At 46.2% G+C, this 20,803-nt stretch overlaps 1 protein-coding gene across 1 annotated transcript in view; it reads left to right on the top strand.

Annotated features, from left to right (window-relative positions):
- Positions 1 to 20,803, top strand: part of LOC119966592 (exostosin-1-like) — a 448,243-nt gene that overhangs the window by 378,776 nt on the left and 48,664 nt on the right. The window contains exon 7 of the mRNA XM_038798553.1: positions 3,522 to 3,617. Within this exon, the coding sequence (XP_038654481.1) occupies positions 3,522 to 3,617 (96 nt within the window). The remainder of the gene's footprint in view (positions 1 to 3,521; positions 3,618 to 20,803) is intronic.

The raw sequence follows: 20,803 nt of genomic DNA, 5'->3' as shown, positions 1-20,803 counted from the left end.
TACAAGTTATTTTTCGAACACGATTCCTTGAGCTAAAAATAAAGATTGATGAGATTTGAATGAAAAGGTTTTAGAAAAGCCGTCATCTGAATTAAAAATTGCATCAGTGTTGTTTCTACAAACAAAGAAGATTATAACAGTTTATACCCTCCAGAGCTTGTACACAATCCAATTCATGTGGCATGCTACAAACCTAAGGCCGGATCTTGGTTACTGTAGTCATTTCCCGACTCGTCAGACCCGCCTTAATAAAAAGATCCCCAGTACACAAATTTTTGTTGTAGTGGGTGCAGGTGCGAAATGGAGCTGGACCCACTGGCCCTGGAAGCAGCCAAAAGGAAGGGCAAATGTGAGGTGGCCTACGGTGTCTGGGGCTTCGTCCCAGTTGTGTCACATTTTAGGCCTTTCACACCTCAGTCACACACACAAAAACACACACGGTCCTTTGTGCTTTGCATGCGAACATATGCTCCTCCAGCCATTCCCCATGACCTCTCACAAAATTTTTTTTTCCTTTTACAAATTTAGAGTACCCAATTATTTTTTTTCCAATTAGTGGGCAGCACAGTAGCACACGTAGACAGCACTGTGGCTTCACAGCGCCAGGGTCCTAGGTTCGATTCCCCGCTGGATCACTGTCTGTGCGGAGTCTGCACGTTCTCCTCATGTCTGCGTGGGTTTCCCCCGGGTGCTCCGGTTTCCTCCCACAGTCCAAAGACGTGTAGGTTAGGTGGATTGGCCATGATAAATTGCCCTTCGTGACCAAAAAAAAATTAGGAGGGGTTATTGGGTTACGGGGATAGGGTGGAAGTGAGGGCTTAAGTGGGTCAGTGCAGACTCGATGGGCCGAATGGCCTCCTTCTGCACTGTATGTTCTATTCCTATTCTATAAGGGGCAATTAAGTGTGGCCAATCCACCTAACCTGCACGTCTTTGGGTTGTGGGGGCAAAGCCCACGCAAACACGGGGAGAATGTGCAAACTCCACACAGACAGTGACCTGGGGCAGGGATCGAACCCGGGTCCTCAGCATCGTAGGCAGCAGTGCTAACCACTGCGACACCGTACTGCCCCTACTGTGTGCAAATTTAATGCCACATTGTGTCTTGGCACCACCCCTATGGCACCATACACTGTCCATGCCAACTCAATGCCAACATGCTGCCAGTGACTCCTGATGTCCTCTCCTACTGTCCAAACCAACTCTATGCCAATTTATGGGCCTGTGCTATTTCTCATGCCCCTCGTTCTGTCCATGCCAACTCTACCAAAGAATGCCTCTTCCATGCCCATCTGCCCAGTATGCACCATGTAAATAATCAATGGGCAAGAGAATAACAATGACAAATGTGGAACTGCCAAGAGAAAAAACACCTATTTACATATCTCAAAAGAAAACTGCTGATGCTTCAACATGATAAAATTATCTATCACACAGACCATTAAAGTATCAGTGATAGAGACTTCAAACACTTCACACCTCTAAATCTTGTCCAAATAAATATTGAGACATTGATAAAAAGAGATCATAGAAAAAATAAAGTATTATAGCTACTTGAAGGTATCAATTAAGCAATGTCAGCAATTCACTTCAGTTGTCTCAACAGAATCCCCTGCTGGGCTAATGCTTTCTTGGTCTGGACTAACAGCCAAGCCTCATTATGCATTCTTGACTGTGAGCTCAGACTCCATAAACCACGAGTCATGGAGAATCAGGCCAGACTGCATGGAAATTGTGGGGTGGGGGGGGGTCTAAGAGATGCCTACCCCAACTGTGGAGTCAAGCAGATTGGGAGTTCAGGATGCAGGTTCGCTATGGATACTGTTATCTCATGCTGGTGAAAATTGTGGGATGCAGAAATTAGGGTGGCAACCCTGGAATCAAGTCCCACCTGCCACTTTTAAATGGTTTGGTAATCATACTGACTCAGCAAAAATCTCAGCTTCAGACTCAAGTTATGACATTGCTAAAACACATGAATCCTAACCAAGGGCTTTGTCATGGAACTGGATTGGTAGTTAGGAAACTGTTTTCTTTAAGGATATACAGGGAGAATGTGCAGAATCAGCAGAGACAGTGACCCAAGCCAGGAATTGAACCTGGGACTCTGGCGCTGTGAAGCAACAGTGCTAACCACTCTGCTATCGTGCCGCCCTTGGGATTGAAATTATAACATGCAGATTTCAAGGGAATTAAGTGTTTATCCTTCAAATAATATTGAACCCATTTGCGTAAACCTGCCTTTATAACTTGGGAGAAGACAGTTCTCCATTAGACTATCATATTCTGTGTCTATAAACAGGTCACAAGATCCCACTCCTGATCGAACAGCCTCGTCGCGCCCGACTCAGGATGATGCGTTAAATCTTGTGAGAGGCCTTCACGCGATTTGCGACGCCCACAACACCTCACGAGATCTAACGAGATTAACATATTTACATGAGCCTAATATGTCTGTGCCCGATTTGTCCGAGGCCTGAGAATGAACGCCTGTGCCTGAGAGACCTCGCCATGGTGCTGTTTAGGACTGGTCCACACACACAGTTGTAATGGCTTCTGGGGGGTTCTCCCAAGCCATCAGAGTTGCCTGAGTAGTCAGGCTGTTGGCAGGGTGGAACCATGGTACTCCTGCTGGTACCCAGGCACCGTGACACTGCCAGCCTTGCAGCATCACCCAGACCACCCGGCAGTGCCATGGTGCCCTAGGTTGCCCGTGGCAGCGATCGGGCCCGGGGTGTCCTGCCCTTAAGAGGTGGGATGAGGGGGGCTTGAGGGCCTCTTCAGAGATAGGTTAGGCAATGGGGGGGGATTGGAGGCCGCAGTGTGGTGCCCACGCTAGATCGGGGTGGCATTTAACAATGGCCATCTTAAGCTCGTCAGTGCAGGAAATGAGATAAGTGTGGCCTTGGCGTTCCTGAATGTGACCTGAAAAAAAGTGTCCCATTTGATAGTGGGGTCATTCTCAGCGCTGCAGGCACCGAAAAAGAAGCCCCATACACACGTAAAACGGGACTCTGTTTTTGCACGTTAAATCGCGCCCACCATCTGCATTTTTATTCACAGTCCTTTTTTTCAGGGGGTTGGTTAGCTCAGTTGGCTGGACGACTGTTTTGTGATGCCGAGTGAAACCAGCAGTATGGGTTCAATTCCTCTACTGGCTGAGGTTATTTATGTAGGCCCCGCCTACTCAATCATGCTTCTGTCCTGAGGTGTAGTGAGCCTCCGTTAAATCGCCACCAGTCAGCTCTCAAAGGGGAGAGCAGCCGATGGTTCTCTATGGTCCTCTGTGCAGCCTACAGTCCTATATTACAACCCTGTTTTTCCTCATGGACAGTTTTATGTAGTTTTTTTCAGAGTGAGAAGTTTTTCTTCTGTTAAAGCCTTCGGTAAAAGAACAACTAAGGGACACAATGTACCAAGATATATTGTTGCAATAAAGATACCATGTTGACCACAAATGTTTTGCAGTCTCAGCCCGTTTTATATCATTTACAGCCTTAATCTTTGCTATTTTGTTCTAGATTATTATCTTGTGGAATTGTGACAAACCATTACCCCCAAGAAGTAAATGGCCCTCCACCAGAATGCCTCTCATATTCATAAGAGGAGAACGTAAGGTAAAGAGTAATTTGTTTCTTAAGGATGATGTATGTGTAATGTTATTGGTTAAACAAGCTTATTAACATTAGCTAACCAGAACAATTCCTCAACAGTTCAAACATGGGTATTATTTTTAGGCATTGAGGTTGGAATGTGATATTGTGGATTTGTTGAAGCATGGGTATGGAGATTCATAATAAGGCTGGAGTTAAGAGCAGAGTTGGTAAGATGGATGAACAGAACTTAGTAAAGACCAACATATGGCAAAAGTGTTTAGGATATGAATGACAGTGTAGTAAAGGTAGTGATATTCCCTGATACCCAGTCAATCTGGTCTCCTAGCTTGAATGGTGATGCAGGACCTGGAGTTTTCAAACAACCAACGCCAATGTCTGTACAACCAATGTCCAAACAACAGAATCACTTTGGGAAGGGTGAGAGAAGACTATCAAAAGCAAAGTAATGCTGCCCGTGTGGAGTTTGCACATTCTCCCCGTGACTGCGTAAGTCTCACCCCCACAACACAAAAATGTGCGGGTTAGGTGGATTGGCCACGCTAAATTGCCCCTTAATTGGAAACAAGTAATTGTGTATTTTAAATTTTTAAAAAGCAAAGTAATGGCCTGATCACTTACAGCATTCACATTTCCCACCAGTAACCATCTCTGTGGGGCAAATGGTGCAAACAAACTCCAAAATAGTTTGCCAATACAAAGATGCGGTTATAATGTATTAACCACATTAGCCACTTTTGGCAGTTCTTTACACCTCATTATTTCCCTGTATAGCATTTGTGGGTGGGTGTTTGCTCCTGTCAGGACTATAGAAAGTCTCTCGCTGCTGTGTGCCTTTCCTGCAATACTGTCCCACTTTCTGTTGCATGTCCATTGGTTATTATAGAACCGAGTGAAAGCTGCATCTCCCACCAATACTGCACTCCTGTATGCTTCACCCTATTCCGTCTATGTATTTACATCTTGGACCTTGTGTTGCCCTTTTATGTATTTTCTTTTTATTTTATTTTCATGTGTTAAATGATCTGTTTGAGCTGCTTGCAGAAACATACGGTCCACGCGACAATAAACAAACCCAATCCAATTGTTTTTTTAAAGACCAGGAGATGGTGATTAGTTTTACTGTTCACTGCTTCTAGCAGGTAAACACACCTGCTGTGTGCAATGGGAACTATATTGTTAAATGTTGGACCCTTTTGACCCACAGTCAGGTTTTCTATCTGCTCTCCCATAAGGCAGCGAGTCTGGCAGAAACAATTTCTGGAATTAAGTCTTCATGCACCAGCTTAAGTTTGACTATTCCTTAGTTTGCTACAGAATTCTCTCAGTAACTATTAAAAGCAGAATAATATCTAAACAGATTTAGACAGATTTCTGCACAATACCTGTTGACACCACCGTGTTAGCCAATGAGTTAATAAAACACTTACATTGACCATTTACAACCAAAGGACGCCCCAAAGTGCTTTACAACCAATTATGTACTTTTGAAATGTGGTCACTGTAATAATGTAGGAAGCACAGCAGCCAATGTATACGTAGCAAACTCCCACAAATAGCAATGTAATGATGAGCAGGTAGTTTGGTTTTGTGATGTTGATTGAGGGACGAATATTGGCCAGGGCACCAGGGATAACTCCCCTGCTCTTCTTTGGAAAAGTACCATAAGATTTTGCACATCCACCTGAGGTCAGATAGGGCCATTTCAATTGAGAAAGGGTACCTCTGGCCTTCTACCAAGAGCTATACACCTCGGAGCCCCCAACGGGGAAGGCTGGGATGAACCGGTTTCTTGATGGACTGGACATACCAGTCATGGGAGAGGGCAGAAAACGGGATCTGGAAGCACCACTAGCACTGGGAGAGATCATGGAGAGCATTAGCTCCATGCAGACGGGGAAGGCGCCGGGACCGGACGGATTCCCGACGGACTTCTACAAAAAATTCGCGACAGCGCTGGCCCCGCACCTGCGGGAGATGTTCACAGACTCGCTAGCTAGGGGCACACTGCCACCCACGTTAGCACAGGCCTCAATCTCGCTGATACCTAAGAAAGACAAAGACCCAACGGAATGTGGGTCATACAGACCCATATCTCTGCTGAACGCAGACGCCAAAATACTGGCCAAAATCCTAGCCAAAAGGCTAGAAGACTGTGTACCTGAGGTGGTCACAGAGGACCAGACGGGCTTCGTCAAAGGTAGACAGCTTACCGCGAACATCAGGCGCCTGCTGAACGTGATAATGACCCCCTCCGGGGAGAGAACACAAGAGGTGATCGTCTCCCTGGACGCAGAAAAGGCCTTCGACAGAATCGAATGGAAATACCTCATAGAGGTACTGGAGCGGTTTGGGCTTGGAACAGGGTTCACCGCTTGGGTAAAGCTCCTATACAACGCTCCCATGGCGAGTGTACGGACCAACAATACCAACTCCCAATACTTCCAGCTGCACAGGGGCACCAGACAAGGATGCCCACTGTCCCCGCTGCTGTTCGCACTAGCAATCGAACCGCTAGCAATCGCGCTCAGGGCAGCAAAAAATTGGAGGGGGATCCGAAGGGGAGGTAGAGAGCACAGAGTCTCACTCTATGCGGATGATCTGCTCCTCTATATCTCGGACCCACAAAGCAGCATGGACGGAATCATAGCGCTCCTGAAAGAGTTTGGAGCCTTCTCGGGCTACAAACTCAACATGAGCAAATGTGAGATCTTCCCAGTACACCCGCAAGGGGGGGGGGGAGGGGGGGGGGGGGCAGCACTAAAGGGCCTGCCGTTCAAACAAGCCCGAAATAAATTCCGCTACCTGGGGATCCAAATAGCCCATGACTGGAAAGGGATCCACAAATGGAACCTCACCAGCCTGACGGAGGAAGTTAAAAAGGACCTGCAAAGATGGAACACACTCCCGCTCTCCCTCGCGGGGAGAGTCCAGACGATCAAAATGAACGTACTGCCCAGGTTCCTTTTCCTGTTTAGATCCATTCCGATCTACATCCCCAAGGCCTTTTTCAAAGCGCTGGACAAACATATCATGGCGTTCGTATGGGGGGGTAAAAATGCTAGGATCCCAAAGAAGGTCATACAAAAAACAAAATCCAGGGGGGGGCTAGCCCTCCCGAATCTACAATTCTACCACTGGGCGGCAACAGCCGAGCGAATAAGGGGATGGATCCAGGAGCCAGAAGCCGAGTGGGTGCGTGCGGAGGAGGCCTCCTGCATGGGAACCTCCCTCCGGGCCCTCGCCACGGCAGCACTCCCATCCCCACCCAAAAAACACTCCACCAGCCCAGTGGTGACAGCCACCCTCCAATCCTGGAACCAACTGCGGCAGCAATTTGGCCTGTACAAAATGTCGGACAAGGCTCCCATCTGCAACAACCATAGGTTCAAACCAGCACTGACCGACGCCACCTTCAAAAGGTGGAGGCAGGACGGGGGGACACTGACAGTCAGGGACCTATACACGGACGACAGGATCGCAACACTGGACGAACTGACAGAGAAATTTCAGCTAGCTGGGGGGAACGAGCTACGGTACCTGCAGCTCAAAAACTTCCTACGAAAGGAGACAAGGACGTACCCACAACCGCCACGACAGACACTATTGGAAGACCTACTGGACGCAAGTATCCTAGAAAAAGGGAACTGTAGTGACATGTATGACCGACTGGTAGACAGGGACGACACCGTACTGGACGCAACAAGAAGGAAATGGGAGGACGACCTGGGGATGGAGATAGGGTGGGGACTCTGGAGCGAAGCACTGCATTGGATCAACTCCACCTCCACGTGCGCAAGGCTCAGCCTGACGCAACTAAAAGTGGTACATAGAGCCCACTTAACGAGAAACCGTATGAGTAGGTTCTTCCCGGAGGTGGAGGACAAATGTGAGCGGTGCCAGAGAGGCCCGGCCAACCACGCCCACATGTTCTGGTCTTGCCCCAGACTTGTGGAGTACTGGACAGCCTTCTTCGAGGCTATGTCCAAAGTGGTGGGGGTGAGGGTGGAGCCATGCCCGATAGTGGCGGTCTTCGGGGTTTCAGACCAGCCAGATCTATTTCTGGGGAGGAGGGCGGACGCCCTTGCCTTTGCCTCCCTGATTGCCCGCCGTAGAATCCTGTTTGGCTGGCGGTCAGCAGCACCACCCAGAGCTGCAGACTGGCTGTCCGACCTCTCGGAATCTCTCCAAATGGAGAAAATCAAATTCGCCATCCAAGGGTCGGACGACGGCTTCCACAGAACGTGGGAGCCATTCATGCAACTGTTCCGGGACCTGTTTGTGGCCAACGTACATGAGGAAGAATAGTCGGGTGGCCAAGAACCAGGGGAAAATGGGCGGGAATCGGGGGAAGGTAGCCGGGGGGAGGGGGGGGGGGGGGGGGGGGATACGGGCTCGGTATGGGGGTTTGATGGCAAGCCAAGGCCCAAAACCAAACTATAAATAAATGCCTATAAACATGTGCCTCGGCCATATTGGGGAATGTAAAATATGTATGCTGGCTAAAGGGGGCGGCCACAATTATTGTTATGAAGATGCTTACCTGTAAATATTCATGTTAAATTTTTGTGTTTTCCTTTTTTTTTTCTCTCTCTCTAATAACTTGTAATTTGTCATATATAAAATATGAAAACTCAATAAAAAAACATTTATAACAAAAAGAGAAAGGGTACCTCTGACAGTACAGCCCTCCCAGCGCACTGCACTGGAGTGTTCACCTGGATTTTTGTGCTCCAGTCCTGGAGTGAGACTTGTACCTTCTGATTTGGAGGTGAGAATGCTACTAACCAAACAATGCCACCAAATGAGGGGAAGCAGGACTTAACACAGGACTCAGAGCAAACTGTTTATTTTACAGCAGAGTCCGTTTATTCCTCACACCACAGCAAATAGTCTACAAATTACATTTTAAAATGCACTACCAGCGACAACAAACGGAACTCGTGACCGAATCTACAGCAACAATCGCCCGCTAAAAGCAAAATGCAGCAAGTGGAGGATAATTGTACAATACAAATTATCTGCTTTAAAATCAATGCCTGTCATTTACAGCAGTGCAGCCTGCAGGAGAATTACTCAGTCATCTCCAATCTGACTGGGATTGAGGGTACCATTCTATACAGTCAGATCCCTAAACTCTAGCAGACTTGCAATATAAAAGACAAGTACATGAAATGTTTTTTAAGCTTAGACCTTTCGTCGAATTGAATAAAACTCAAGAGCACTCATCGCAAATACCCAAAAGGTTAACCACATCAATCACATAATGAACAAGCGCTGAGCAAAACTTAAGATCAAAGAGAACTTCCTCATAAAATAGTATTCTGTTGAATACATTTCAACGAAAGCAGTTTATTGTCCCAATTAACACCTTTTAAATAGAACTGGATGAATATCTGGTGAGGAACAGATGGTGTTGATTAAGTCTGTGTGAAACTGCGTGGTTCCTGAATGACTCCATGGAAACCTGTCACCCAGGAAGGCAAGTGCTCAGAGATGAATACAATAGAAATTTTGGAGTTTTACTTTCTTCACTTTGGAGGCACAGCAAGAGGTTCCACAGAACCTTTCCCCGGGATCACAGAATGGTCCCCAGCACGGAAGCAGATTGTGCTGCTATTTTTCCCCCACATGAGCTGCGGGTCTAATTCCACATTCCTACTCGCTCCCTATAACCAACCTAGTCTCAATCTGCTCTTAACACTCATTCCCCAAACTCTTTATTACCCCACACAGTCTAATCAGTTCGCTCTCCAGATGCTGTAATGTCCCACATAGTCTAATACCACTCTCCTACTTATTCCATATACTTTTTAATATTCCACCCATTTCAGTTCCACTCTCCTACTCTTAATATCCTTCAAAAGTCAACTCTCGTCATTTACTATCCTGCCCGGTCTAATTTCACTCGACTGCTCACTCCTTCTATGCTATGATAGTCCTCTTTTCCAAGCAAGTATCCACTTCCATTTTAAAAGAAAATGTGGATGCTAAACAATAGTGGTTTGTGGGAGAGAGTTCCACATTCCATCCTTTGAGTAAAGCAAGCTTCCCTAACGTTGTCCCCACTCATTTTACCATTGCACTGATCAGTGAAAGCAATATATTGTTACTTCCCTCAGCTCACTCTTTAATTATCTCAAAATGATAAATACTCGAAAGGAGATCATTTGCAGGAAAAGTGGGACAAATTGGATAGCCCTTTCAAAGATGAACCAAACAATGACCTTCTGTGCCCTATGGTTCCATAATCTCTATCAAGTCACCCCTATCTTTTTTCAGCTTCAGTGAAAAAAGCCCGAACCTTTAAATTATTCCTTCATATCAGTTACCCTGTCAGCCTTGGTGACATTCTCGTGAGTCTACGCTTAACCTTTTTCACTTTGTTTAGCTTCTTTCTATGATGGATCAAATTGCTACTTGTCTGAGGAAACAAACAGTTTTGATGGAAAGAAGGCATTTCTTGTTTTTTGCTTTTCAGGCTCATCAGAATTGTGTGCAGTTTGATAATTCATGGTTGATTGGATTTTGATAATTAACTTAATCATATTGCAGCACATAAAATATATGTACTGCGCACATTAATTTATTCATAGCACAATATTACTAATGAACATTCCAGGTAGCCTGTGATTAATATCCCCATACAGAGATAGCTCTTTTGCACTTGATCAGTCACTTCACATCACCCCAGTATTTATCCTTCTACATGCCTTATGAAGGCCCATTTGTAATTCTTTGATTAATGTATTGCCGCGGTTCCAATCGACTTAACTTTGCCAAGCTCTTGATTCCACATGGTTTGTCCCATTGTTGCTTTTATTCTTGCATTTTCTTATATATCATCCCAATGACAAGAGCCTTCTTGGGTCACGTTTTCTGTGAAGGACTACCATGCCAATTGAAACCATATTTACTTTGGCTTTTGAACGGGGCACTTATCAATAAAACCATTATTATCCCCATGTATCATTTGTGAAAGGTTTTTACTGATACATAGATACATAGAAGATAGGAGCAGGAGGAGGCCTTTTGGCCCTTCAAGCCTACTCTGCCATTCATCGTGATCATGGCTGGTCATCCAACTCAATAGCCTAATCCGGCTTTCTCCACATTGCCTTAGATCCCATTCTCCCCAAGTGCTATATGTAGCTGCCTCTTGAATATATTCAAAGTTTTAGCATCAACTACTTCCTGTGGTAAAGAATTCTGTGTGAAGAAATGTCTCCTTATCTCTGTCCGAAATGGTTTACCCTGAATCCTCAGACTGTGACCCCTGGTTCTGGACACATCCATCATTGATAACATCTTCCCTACATCTACCCTGTCTAGGCCTGTTAGAATTTTATATGTCTCTATGAGATCCCCCTCATTCTTCTGAACTCCAGTAAGGACAATCCCAACCTAATCAATCTTTCCTCATATGATAGTCCTGCCATCCCTGGAATCAGTCTGGTAATCCTTCACTGCAGTCCCTCGAGAGCAAGAATTTCCTTCCTCAGAGAAGGAGACCTAAACTGCACACAATACTCCAAGTGTGGCCTCACCAAAGCCATGTACAATTGCAGCAACACGTCCCTGCTTCTATACTCAAAACCTCTTGCAATGAAGGCCAACATACCATTAGCCTTCTTTACCACCTGCTGCACCTGCATGCGAATGCATGGAGAATGGTGCACAAGGACACCCAGGTCCCGCTGCACACTCCCCTCTCCCAATTTACAACCATTCAGGTAGTAATCTACCTTCCTGTTTTTGCTTCCAAATCGAATAACCTCACACTTTTCCAAATTATACTGCATCTGCCATTGGTTTTGCCCACTCACCCAACCTGTCCAGATCTTGCTGTAAGATCCCTGCATCCTCGTCACAATTCATCTTCCCACCTAATTTGGTATCTTGGGTGAGGATGTAAATGATCCCATGGCATTATTTTGAGGAAGATCAGGGGAGTTATTCCTGGTATCTGAGCCAATATTTATTCCTCAATCAACATAACTAAAACATAAATATTTTCCATTTACAATAAATTTTATAACAAAGCCAACATCATAAACAGCGGATGTAACACTGAACTAAGTAACAAAAACATAACCAAATGTATGCACCTCACCTACAAAAGAAAGGAAAAATAAAATCTACCCCCCCCCCCCCCCCACCCCCTTGCCACCTAACCGCACCCCCGCTCCTAGCAACTGACGGTGACTAATTCCTTAAAGTAGGCAATGAATGACTGCCATCTCAGGTAGAACCCCTCACCTGACCCCAACGGTGTACTTAACTTTCTCCAGGTACAAAACTTCCATAGGGCCACCCAACCATACCAAGGCGCCGGGTGGAGTAGGAGACTACAACCCCAGCAGAACTCATCTCTGGGCAATCAACGAATCAATGACATCTACCTTCACCCCTGTTTGCAGCCCCGGCGTGTCCGACAGACCGAAAATGGGAAAAGGCCCCAGATCAACATTCAGACTCGCTGACAGGGTGCTAAAGAAGTTGACCAGTTTGGGACATGACCAGAACACGTGTGTGGTTGGCTGGCCCCTGGCACGCTGCTCGTACCTGTCTTCTACCCCCGAAAAGAAACCACTCATCTTATCCTTGGTCAGGTGAGCCCTATGCACTACCTTCCACTGGATCAGGCCAGGCTATGCACATAAAGAGGTAGAGTTCACTCTACAAAGGGCCTCATGCCACGCTTCATCATCCACTAAAGGTCCCAACTCCTCCTCCCACCTCATCCACCAGAACTGATTCCTCCGCCAGGAACCGCTCATAGATGCCAGATGTGCTACCCTCCTCCGATCCCACCAAGGAAAGAATCCTCCCCATCAGTGATGGCAGCAGAACCACGGAAAAGGTTGGGGAGGCCCTTCGCACAAAATTCCGGATCTGGTGGTACCGGAAGGATTTTGACCCCAAAAGTCCAAACTTCACCATCAGTTCCTCCAAGCTGACAAACTGTCCCTCCACAAACAAATCCCCAAATCCCTCAAGCCCCTTCCTGCCCCACATCCCAAATGGGGCATCCAGTCTCGATGACTCAAATAAATTATTAGCACAAATAAGGGCCAATCTCGATATGGATCCAAGCTTAAAGTGCTGCCGGAATTGTCTCCATGTCCTAAGAGTGGACACAACGACTGAGTTCGAAGAGTACTGTGTCGGAGAAAATGGAAGTAGGCCATCACCAGCACCCCCAAATGAGATCCCCCACATGACCTTGCCTCCATCCATCCCCATATGGACCCCAGATCAATGCACCACCCCAGCACCTTCTCAACATTGACTGCCCAATACTAAAAGAGCAAATTGGGCAATGCTAGGCCCCCCTACTGCCTATTCCTTTGAAGAACTGTCCTGAAGATCCTCGGGGCCCTGCCCTCCCGTATAAAGGATGATATCTACTTATTAACCTTAGACACTGAAAAGGCAACAAAAACCTTGGGAGAGTATTCATTTTAATAGACTGGACTCAGCCCACCAAGGACAAGGGAAGGTTGTCCCACTTTTGCAAAACGGACTTAATCTTACTCACCAGATTCATGTTGTTCAATTTATGGAGCTGGTCTCAATTGGGGGCCATCCGGACACACCAATACTGGAAGCAAATCTGGCAAAAGGCGAAAAGGCAGCACCCCAAGTTGGATCCCCACCTCGGGAACGTACTCGCTCTTTGCCAGATTCAACTGGTATTTGGAAAAGGTGCCAAATCTCCTCAGTAGTTTCACTATTTCACCCATAGTGGGGACTGGGTCCATAACCCAGTAGCAGCAGATCATCAGCATATAAGGACATCCTCTGCCTCATCCCCGTTCCCCACCTCCCCCCCACACAGCCTGCTTTATCTCCTCCATTTACCTGAACCTCTCAAAGCAATGGCTAAGAGTTCAATTGCAAATAAAATTGGAGAGGGGACATCAGACACGGCTGTCTTGTTCTCCAATTCAGTAAGCAATATCCCGAGCTCAATTCAATATCCGCCAAATATAGGCTGACAATTGCCGACCCTCAGTAAAGCCTGTCTGATCCTCTGCAATCACCCCAGGGAGACAGGGCTCCAGCCTCAACGCCAGCAACTTAATCAGCATCTTAGCGTTAACATTCAAAAGAAGATAGGCCGCTATCACCCACACTCCATGTAGTCCTTATCCTTCTTCTATAGAAGAGAAATAGAAGCCTGAAAAAAGTATAGCGGGCAAAGATTCCCAGGACATCACTGTGGTGATGTGCATCATTGTAAATACACAAGGGGTTAATGTAAATACATGTAGACTAGCTAGACACTAGAGGGAGCACCAGAGATATCACACACACACACTCAACCGACAGAACAGTTAGATAGGACACGACCAATGGGCATTCACGATACACACAGAGGTGACACGACCACAGGAGGGCATTACACCAACCCATATATAAAGGACACCACACACATGATCTGCCTTTTTCCAGTGTAGACAGTCAGTGAGTACAGACACAGGGTTGATTCAATATCACTCCCACCATGTGGATTGTAGCAGACTGGTTAGCCAGTCTGGGTAGCTATAGTAGGATTAACAGTAGTGTCAAACCCGAGTAATAGAAGTGTATATAGTTTAATAAACGTGTTGAAGTTATCTCCACGTCTGAACTTTCCTTTGTCAAGTGCACCACAAGGAAGCTGCTTATGCCACACTTAGAGCATAACAAGACAATCACTTCTAGGCCTTTTGGCTAAGATCAAACGTCAGATCAAGTCCAAGATGAGGGCAATGCCTTTTCTTGTCAGCTTGGATCTTGTCTGTCTCTCTTGTGGAGACCATGAATTGTGTTCAATTTGAATTGTTTTTTGGAGCAAGCAATGAGATGGATTAAGGGTTTGCTCTGTCCACTCTGTCCATTGGCTTTGTAATTTTAAGGATGGGATAAAAAAAATTTTTTTAAAGCCCTGGGACAAGGAATCATTTAACATATACACCAGCAGCAGGATCAATTGATCCGTAAACTTCTTGTAAAATGCGACAGGAAACCCATCAGGCACGGGAGCTTTCCCAGACTGCATCCGACCAGTACCTATCAAAATTTTCTCAGGGCCTAACGGGGCATCCAACTCTTCCCATCTCTCACACCCCACCGCTGGAAAAGCCAATCCATCTAAAAATGTTGAAGTATCCAACCTTCTCACCGGGGGCTCCGACCTATAGCTACCCTTGCAGAAAGCCTAAAATGCATCATTGACTTTATCCAGGGTGGTAACCAAGCTGCCTCCCAAATCCTCAACCTGAATAATCTCCCAGGAAGCCTTCTCCTCATGTTCGTAAAAGAAATCCCTATTTAGAGCAGCACGGTGGCGCAGTGGTTACCACTGCTGCCTCATGGCGCCGAGGTCCCAGGTTCAATCCCAGCTCTGGGACACTGTCTGTGTGGAGTTTGCACATTCTCCCCGTGTTCGCGTGGATTTCACCTCCTCAATCCAAAGATGTGCACGCTAGGTGTATTAGCCACGCTAAATTGCCCCTTAATTGGAAAAACTTAATTGGGTACTCTAAATTATTATTTTTTTAAAATCCCTATTGAACACCACAGCTGGCTCACCACCTTGCCCGTGGACAACAGATCGAACTGTGACTGCAGCTTCTTCCTGCTCGCTAGGAGCACCGGGCTAGGGTCACACGAATACCTGTGGCCCTCCTCCAGGATAGCATCCACCAACCTTCTTTTTAAAATAAATTTAGAGTACCCAATTAATTGTTTCCAATTAAGGGGCAATTTAGCGTGGCCAATCCTTGACCTTGGGCGAGCACAGTTTGATGCCCACAAACGGGGACCAGACAGAACGGCACTCGTGGGGGTCTCCAGGGGGATCGGAGACCACCAGCTGCATGCCCTTTGGGCAGGGTGGTGCCACCTGGGTGCGCTGGCTGTGCCACCTGGGCACCTTGTCAGTGCCAGCCTGACACTGCCAAGGCACACAGGTGGCACTGGTAGGGGCATTCTTTTTACCCGCGTGTGTTTGGGCTGGGGTTGCCCACCATGGGGGGTGTGGGGGATTCTCCCATGTTGTGTTCGGGCTGGGGGATTTTGGCTGGGTCCCAGGTTCGATTCCTGGGTGGGTCACTGTCTGTGCGGAGTCTGCACGTCCTCCCTGTATGTGCGTGGGTTTCCTCCGGGTGCTCCGGTTTCCTCCCACAGTCCAAAGATGTGCGGGTTAGGTGGATTGGCCATGCTAAATTGCCCGTAGTGTCCTAAAAAGTAAGGTTAGGGGGGGGGGGGTTGTTGGGTTACGGGTATAGGGTGGATACGTGGGTTTGAGTAGGGTGATCATTGCTCGGCACAACATCGAGGGCCGAAGGGCCTGTTCTGTGCTGTACTGTTCTATGTTCTATAATCCACCGAGGTTGCACACCTTTGGGTTGTGGGGGCGAAACCCACGCAAACACGGGGAGAATGTGCAACCTCCACACAGACAGTGACCCAGAGCTGGGATCAAACCTGAAACCTCGGTGCCGTGAGACAGCAGTGCTAACCACTGCACCATCATGCTGCCCAGTGCATCCACCAACCTCTGCCGCTCCACCATTATCTCTCTATCCATATGCACCTTATATGATATTAACTCTCCTCTAATAACCGCCTTCAAGCCTTCCCTAGGGCATGGCGGGTGAGACAGACTCATTCTTATTGAACCTGACATACACCCACAGAACACCTTCTCCGCCGATAATCCTACGTCCAACCTCCACGGCGGACACTGAGTGGGACCCGACTCCAAAACCAAGTCCACCAGATGCGGAGCATGCTCCAAAATTACAATAGCCAAGTATTCCGTTTTCCTCACCCAAGGGAGAAGAGACCTCTCTACCACAAAATGTTGATCCTGGAATAAATCTTGTGGACTGGAGAGAAGAACGAGAATTTCTTATCTCTCGGGTGCATGAACCACTATGGATCTGCACTCTTCCCCCCCCCCCCACCCCCCCCCCCCCCCCCCCACCCCCCAATCTGCTCCATAAGCGCCAACAATGCCTTCGCCACTCCCGAAGGAGCCAATGACTTAGGCCACAATACACAATAAACAATAATAAGACCTGAGGGAGGAGCTGGCCAGATCTGATTGGAAAAGGAGCCGAGCAGGGAAGACAGTGGAACAGCAATGGCAGGGATTTTTGGGTGTTATTCGGGAGGCACAACAGAAATTCATCCCAAGGAGGAGGAAACATACTAAAGGGAGGACAAGGCATCCATGGTTGATCAGGGAAGTCAAGGGCAGAATAAAAGCAAAAGAAAAAGCATACAAAGTGGCGAGGAATAATGGGAAGCTAGAGGATTGGGAAGCCTTTAAAAGCGAGCAGATGACAACTAAAAAAGCAATAAGGGGAGAGAAGATGAAATATGAGTGCAAGTTAGTTAGTAATATAAAAGAAGATAGGAAGAGTTTCTTTCAATATATAAAAGGTAAGAGAGAGGCAAAAAAGACATTGGATCACTGGAAAGCGTGGCTGGAGAAGTAATAATAGGATACAAAGAAATGGCAGATGAACTAAATACCTACTTTGCATCAGTCTTCATGGTGGAAGACACCAGTGGAATGCCAGAGCTCCAGGAGAATCAGGGGGCAGAGGTGAGCATAAAGGCCATCACTAAGGAGAAGGTTCTGGGGAAACTGAAAGGTCTGAAGGTGGATAAGTCACCTGGACCGGATGGTCTGCACCCCAGGGCTCTAAAAGAGATAGCTGAGGAGATTGTGGAGGCATTGGTGGTGATCTTTCAGGAATCACTGGAGGCAGGAAGGGTCCCAGAGGACTGGAAAGTGGCTAATGTAACACCGGTGTTTAAGAAGGGAGGGAGGCAGAAGGTGGGAAATTATAGGCCGGTTAGCCTGACTTTGGTCATTGGTAAGATTTTAGAATCCATTATTAAAGATGAGATAAGAACTAGGAGCAGGAGTGGGCCATCTGGTCCCTCGAGCCTGCTCCGCCATTCAATGGGATCATGGCTGATCTTTCGTGGACTCAACTCCACTTTCCAGCCCGAACACCATAACCCTCAATCCTTTTATTCTTCAAAAAACTATCTATCTTTATCTTAAAAACATTTAATGAAGGAGCCTCAACTGCTTCACTGGGCAAGGAATTCCATAGATTCACAACCCTTTGGGTGAAGAAGTTCCTCCTAAACTCAGTCCTAAATATACTTCCCCTTATTTTGAGGCTATGCCACCTCGTTCTGCTTTCACCCGCCAGTGGAAACAACCTGCCCGCATCTATCCTATCTAGTCCCTTCATAATTTTGTATGTTTCTATAATATCTCCCCTCACCCCTCTGCACACCCTCAAGCGCCAGTATGTCCTTTCTCAGGTAAGGAGACCAACACTGAACACAATACTCCAGGTGTGGCCTCACTATCACCTTATACAATTGCAGCATAACTTCCCTCGTCTTAAACTCCATCCCTCTAGCAATGAAAGACAAAATTCCATTCACCTTCTTAATCACCTGTTGCACCTGTAAACCAACTGTTTGCAACTCATGCACTAGCACACCCAGGTCTCTCTGCATAGCAGCATGTTTTAATATTTTATCATTTAAATAATAATCCCTTTTGCTGTTATTCCTACCAAAATGGATAACCTCACATTTGTCAACATTGTATTCCATCTGCCAGACCCTAGCCCATTCACTTAACCTATCAAAATCCCTCTGCAGACTTCCGGTATCCTCTGCACTTTTTGCTTTACCACTCATCTTTGTGTCGACTGCAAACATGGACACATTGCCCTTGGTCCCCAACTCCAAATCATCTATGTAAATTGTGGGCCCAACACTGATCCCTGAGGGACACCACTAGCTACTGATTGCCAACCAGAGAAATACCCATTAATCCCCACTCTTTGCTTTCTATTAATTAACCAATCCTCTATCAATGCTACTACTTTACCCTTAATGCCATGCATCTTTATCTTATGCAGCAACCTTTTGTGTGGCACCTTGTCAAAGGCTTTCTGGAAATCCAGATACAACACATCCATTGGCTCCCCATTATCTACCGCTCTGGTAAGGTCCTCAAAACATTCCACTAAATTAGTCAGGCACGACCTGCCTTTTATGAACCCATGCTGCGTCTGCCCAATGGGAAAATTTCCATCCAGATGCCTCGCTATTTTTTCCTTGATGATAGATTCCAGCATCTTCCCTACTACCGAAGTTAAGCTCATGGGCCTATAATTACCCGCTTTCTGCCTACCTCCTTTTTTAAACAGTGGTGTCACGTTTGCTAATTTCCAAACCGCCTAGACCACCCCAGAGTCTAGTGAATTTTGGTAAATTATCACTAGTGCATTTGTAATTTCCCTAGCCATCTCTTTTAGCACTCTGGGATGCATTCCATCAGGGTCAGGAGACTTGTCTATCTTTAGCCCCATTAGCTTTACCATCACTACCTCCTTAGTGATAACAATCATCTCAGGGTCCTCACCTGTCATAGCCTAATTTCTATCAGTCACTGGCATGTTATTTGTATCTTCCACTGTGAAGACCGACCCAAAAAACCTGTTCAGTTCTTCAGCCATTTCCTCCCATTATTAAATCTCCCTTCTCATCCTCTAAAGGACCAATATTCTCAGCCATTCTTTTTTGTTTTATATATTTGTAGAAACTTTTACTATCTGTTTTTATATTCTGAGCAAGTTTACTCTCGTAATCTATCTTACTCTTCTTTATAGCTTTTTTAGTAGCTTTCTGTTGCCCCCTAAAGATTTCCCAGTCCTCTAGTCTCCCACTAATCTTTGCCACTTTGTATGCTTTTTCCTTCAATTTGATACTCTCCCTTATTTCCTTAGATATCCACGGGCGATTTTCCCTCTTTCTACCGTCCTTCATTTTTGTTGGTATAAACGTTTGCTGAGCACTGTGAAAGATCGCTTGGAAGGTTGTCCACTGTTCCTCAACTGTTTCACCATAAAGTCTTTGCTCCCAGTCTACCTTAGCTAGCTTTTCTCTAATCCCATTGTAATCTCCTTTGTTTAAGCACAAAACACTAGTGTTTGATTTTACCTTCTCACCCTCCATCTGAATTTTAAATTCCACCATATTGTGATCGTTCCTTCCGAGAGGATCCCTAACTATGAGATCATTAATCAATCCAGTCTCATTATACAGGACCAGATCTAGGACCACTTGTTCCCTCGTAGGTTCCATTACATACTGTTCTCGGAAACTATCGAGGATACATTCTATAAACTCCTCCTCAAGGCTGCCTTGACCAATCTGGTTAAACCAATCGACATGTAGATTAAAATCCCCCATGATAACTGCTGTACCATTTCTACATGCATCAGTTATTTCTTTGTTTATTGCCTGCCCCACCATAATGTTACTATTTGGTGGCCTATAGACTACTCCTATCAGTGACTTATTCGCATTACTATTCCTGATTTCCACCCAAATGGATTCAACCTTATCCTCCATAGCACCGATGTCATCCCTTACTATTGCCCGGATGTCATCCTTACATAATAGAGATACACCACCTCCCTTACCATCCACTCTGTCCTTGCGAATAGTTTGATACCCTTGGATATTTAATTCCCAGTCGTGACCATCCTTTAACCATATTTCAGTAATGGCCACTAAATCACAGTCATTCACGATGATTTGCGCCATCAACTCATTTACCTTATTCTAAATACTACGAGCATTCAGATAAAGTACATTTATGTTGGCTTTTATACCTCTGTTTTGAATCTTAACACCTCGATCAGTAACCTCTCCTAAGTTATATTTCCTTTTAACGTTTCTCCTAATTTTCCTTGTCATTGAACCCATATCTTCATGTAACAACCTGCCACGTCGCTCACCATTTATGTTTTTACTTCCCGTTTTATTCCTTTTAGTATTACTGGGCCTATTCACTGAGCTCCCCTCAGTCACTGTACCTTGTACTGTCGCCCTTTTTGATTTTTGACTATGGCTTCTCTGCCTTACACTTTCCACCTTACTGCCTTTTGTTTCTGTCCCTGTTTTACTACCTTTCCGACTTCCTGCATTAGTTCCCATCCCCCTGCCACATTAGTTTAAACCCCCGCAACAGCTCCAGCAAACACCCCCCCTACGGCATCGGTTCCAGTCCTGCCCAGGTTTCTACTGGTCCCACCTACCCCAGAACCGGTTCCAATGCCCCAGGTATTTGAATCCCTCCCTCTTGC

The sequence above is a fragment of the Scyliorhinus canicula genome, chromosome 1 (genome assembly GCF_902713615.1).
Source record: "Scyliorhinus canicula chromosome 1, sScyCan1.1, whole genome shotgun sequence".
In the NCBI taxonomy this organism is placed as follows: Eukaryota; Metazoa; Chordata; class Chondrichthyes; order Carcharhiniformes; family Scyliorhinidae; genus Scyliorhinus; species Scyliorhinus canicula.
This window is presented reverse-complemented; position numbering and strand designations above follow the sequence as displayed.